General features: G+C 52.2%; 1 protein-coding gene across 1 annotated transcript; it reads right to left on the bottom strand.

Annotated features, from left to right (window-relative positions):
- Positions 1 to 996: 996 nt before the first annotated feature.
- Positions 997 to 2,547, bottom strand: slc18a3a (solute carrier family 18 member 3a). The gene has a single exon (XM_020923694.1). The coding sequence runs from the start codon at positions 2,545 to 2,547 to the stop codon at positions 997 to 999; it is 1,551 nt and encodes a 516-aa protein (XP_020779353.1).
- Between the last annotated feature and the right edge of the window lie 1,104 nt (positions 2,548 to 3,651).

Genomic DNA, 3,651 nt, shown 5'->3' with positions numbered 1-3,651 from the left:
GCGTGCAGTCCCCGGTCTGCTGAGTGGAGATGCTGGTAGTACCTCGCTCTCCAGGCGCGCAGGCTCCTCCTCCCAGAAGTCCTGCTATTCGTCCGCAACTTTATTTGGCACCTGACACGCGCGTGACACTTTATTTTCATCAGTGCCACACGTGATCCGTATCGGAACGGTTTTGGAGATTTTGGAGAGCGCACGGGACTGGACTAGACATTTTTTTGAATTTCCATCATTTTCCCGTGGAGATTATTTAGGCTTCTATTTATGCCGCGTGTTCTCCTCTCGCTGTCTGATTGAATCGCTCTATTTGCAAATTTGCTCCGGGAAGATGAGGAGTGACACATAATAACTGGGTTTGTGTGTGGCCTGTTAGGGACCAAATTATACTGTTTGCGTAAAAGGCTCGTTCTTGAGTGAAATCTGGTGTGGTGACAGGAAATATGAAATAATCCTCGTACAATATATCAGTTATGGTTCATGGCATTTTTGTATTTCTCATATTAATATTAGAGGAATTCATTTAGTTGTGTGTAAAGTTTAAAACATAGATGTTAACTGTACAAATGACGGATCATAAGAGCGTTGTGTCCACTTTGTTCATTTAATTATATACATGATATACATGAATGTACAGGGAGCTCATATACAGAGGCTATGCATTCCACAGAACATCGTTCAAAAGAAACAGTACTTCAGTCACGTCGGTCACACACAGTATTGCATATTGAGTTAGCAGCAAAAAGAAAACAGCGAACACGAGGCCTTGACATGACAATCGCTCTTTAGTTAAGACAGTCCCTGAATATCATATCCACAGTGATAAATACAGTGTTAATAAATGGACATCGATCTCGCAATTAACTTTATGTGACAATACCCAGAGGAGGCGCTCCCGTGACGCACTAAATAATGGATGTTATTACACAATCCTAATGATGAGTGGGTGGACGGGATGCACACACGTTTACATTGCCACTTGGATAGAGGAACAGTGCGTATTTACGCATACTCTCCGCCTGAGGACTCCTCCTCTGAGAAGGAGCGCTGTGCGAACGTCTCGACGCCGTTCTCGTCTATCGTGGTGCACAGGCCCTTCTTCTTCTTCTCGCGGTGTTCCATCTTGATCGTGTCGTACAGTCCCGTGGTGCCGTCCTCCAACAGCATGTTCCTCTCAGAGTAGGACGGCTTCATTTTGGACACGTTTTTGAGCAGCAGCAGCGCTGGTGCGTAAAGCACGTTGGCCAGGCCCATTCCTAAGTTCAACTGAATGAAGCCCAAGTCATGCACTATCTTTCCCGCCACTATGGGCCCCATGGCATATGCCACACAGTAAGAGATGTCTGCGATGGCGTACACGCTGCCGTACACGGACACGTGCCTCACATCCACCAGGAAGGCCAGAGTGGGCAGCAGGGCCGTGTCCACGAAGGCGATGCCAAAGCAGATTCCGCACAACGGGATCATGAGCTGTCCAAAGGTTTTACACGCGGGGATTGTGCACGAGCTCGCCCCAATGAACACCATTCCAATAGCCCCATAGAACCACTGCAGGTGCGGGTACTTTGCCGCGAGTTTAACAGTCAAGAACACGCCCAGCACGTGCGGGAAGAACGCGGGGAACCACGTCAAGCCCACCTGCCACTGCTCCGAGTGCATGGTCTCCTCCATCCAGTTGGCGATGGTGGGCTCCAGAAAGGCCAGCGGGATGTTGCATATGATGAGCGCGCCCGCGACCACCGCGATGTACGGGTCAACCATGAGTTTGTAGATGGGTGTACCCACGGGCATGTTCTCGCGCTCCCGGTTGGAGAAGGGCTTGAGCACCGTCAGGCACATGATACCGTCCCCCAGGCACATGGCCGCGAGGACTATGAAGGGCACGTGCTTCCCCGCAAACTCATAGAGGAACCCGCCAAAAGGGGGTGCAATGAGGCTCCCAAAGGAGATGAAGGCCAGCGCTATCCCCAGCGCCTTGCTGCGCTCCGCCTCCTCCGTGTACCTGTCAGCGATGAGCGCGATGCCCGAGGTGTCCGCGAAAGCGGACCCCACGCCCTGCATGCTGCGCGCGAGGAACAGAGTAGTATAGTTTTCCGCGAAGGCAAAGATGACTGTGGAGAGGAACATGATGTTGAGACCGATGAAAAGCGGGATGTCATAGCCCACCCGGTCTATGAAAGTGCCGCTCAGCGGGTTCACGAGCAGCTGCACCACGGCTTTGGACGCGAACAGAACTCCGATCTGCACGTCAAAGTTCTCTTTGGTCACTTTGGGCGCGGTGCCGTTTGTGAAGTTCGTGCGCACCACTGCGTGCGCCGCTTGTTTCTGCAGCTGCTCCAGGTAATCCGGGACAATGGGCACTATCACCATAAACAGCATATTGTCCAAAAGCAGCGCTATGCACACGATCACCAGGATGACGCGCTTCTGCCGCTCCGGGTCCTGCATGACCGTGCCCAGCTGTTTAGTTCTCTCACTCATCTGGGACAGTTTGGAGGCGGCGGTCTGGGCCAGGTTCGTGGCCGCTGTCTCGGTGTTGCCCTCCGGCTCCATCGCGTCTCTTCTGTCTGGAAGCGCTCCTCGAGGCTCAAACTGTTGATAGTTCACAGGAAAGAGCGCGCGTGGCTCATTACTTCAGTCTCTTGTGAAAAGTTCCACTGCTTTACCTCGTCTCTTTTCCGCGCGCTCTGTGAGTCATTGCTGGCGCGAGCCCACTCTCGTGACTGGGACTGGCGGTGTCCCCTCTGCCCCTGCGCTCTCCTGTCTCATGTCTCCACATCCAGGTGACGCACTGGTCCCGGGCAGCGCTCAGCTCAGTGTGGAGCAGGCTCCATCCGCGCTGCGCTCTGTGTCCATCCGCGCTGCGCTCTGTGTCCGTGTTCCGCGCTGTGCTCCGCTGTGCCGCGATCCTGCGCTACCTGTAACGCTCTGGTCTGTGCCCAGTCATCGTTTGACTCGTGCAGGACTGCTTTTGTCGGCCCTGGACGGAATTCACTCTGCAGTTTGTTAATTCCCCCGGTGTTCCCCTCCCCCTCCCGCTCTGGCTCTGTCTCAATGACGCACAGTCCCGCAGCTCTCCAGAACATCTTTTATGCTAATTACCTCAGAGTCCCAAATGAAAGCGCTGCCCAGGCACACACACGCTCTCGTTTAAGCACTTCAAGTGCCTTTGAGGATCTCTCTTTGGTCCTCAAAGATAGACAAGACAAGGTTTAAAATCGAATAAAATGCTGCGTAAAAAGCAGGGCCGCTTGTTTCAGCACCACCGTCAGCGGACAGCTCCAGGACGCGTCGCGCCCTGTAGCTTCAGAAATGTTAATTCAACCCCAGGTCTTATTGTGGCATTGAAAGTTTTTCTCCCCACACAACTGTGGAGCCTTTTACAAAGTAACTCTTTCCAAATTCATGTCTCGCGACCATAAGCAAGTAAGTAAATGCTCTTGTTTTAATGCTTTATTTCCGTCCAGTGTTACATTTAATTTGAAACCGGGTTATATTATTAAACTGTGTATTTATTACAATCATTGATAACCGCAGGTGCTGCAAACTGTGCGCGTCACGACTGTTGTAACTTTGGCTTCCCTCGCGCGTCCCTCTCACGATGAGCTGTTAAACTGCTGCTCAATGCCGCCATCTACTGGAACACACACGTGCTAG

Source organism: Boleophthalmus pectinirostris, unplaced genomic scaffold (genome assembly GCF_026225935.1).
Source record: "Boleophthalmus pectinirostris isolate CB_2022bp ecotype Guang Dong unplaced genomic scaffold, ASM2622593v1 HiC_scaffold_5, whole genome shotgun sequence".
NCBI lineage: Eukaryota > Metazoa > Chordata > Actinopteri > Gobiiformes > Gobiidae > Boleophthalmus > Boleophthalmus pectinirostris.
The sequence above is the reverse complement of the archived record's forward strand: the minus strand, read 5'-3'. Positions and strand labels throughout refer to the sequence as shown.

Coding starts and splice junctions, on each gene's coding strand:
- slc18a3a (XM_020923694.1), bottom strand. CDS start 2,547: ATGGAGCCGGAGGGCAACACCGAGACAGCGGCCACGAACCTGGCCCAG.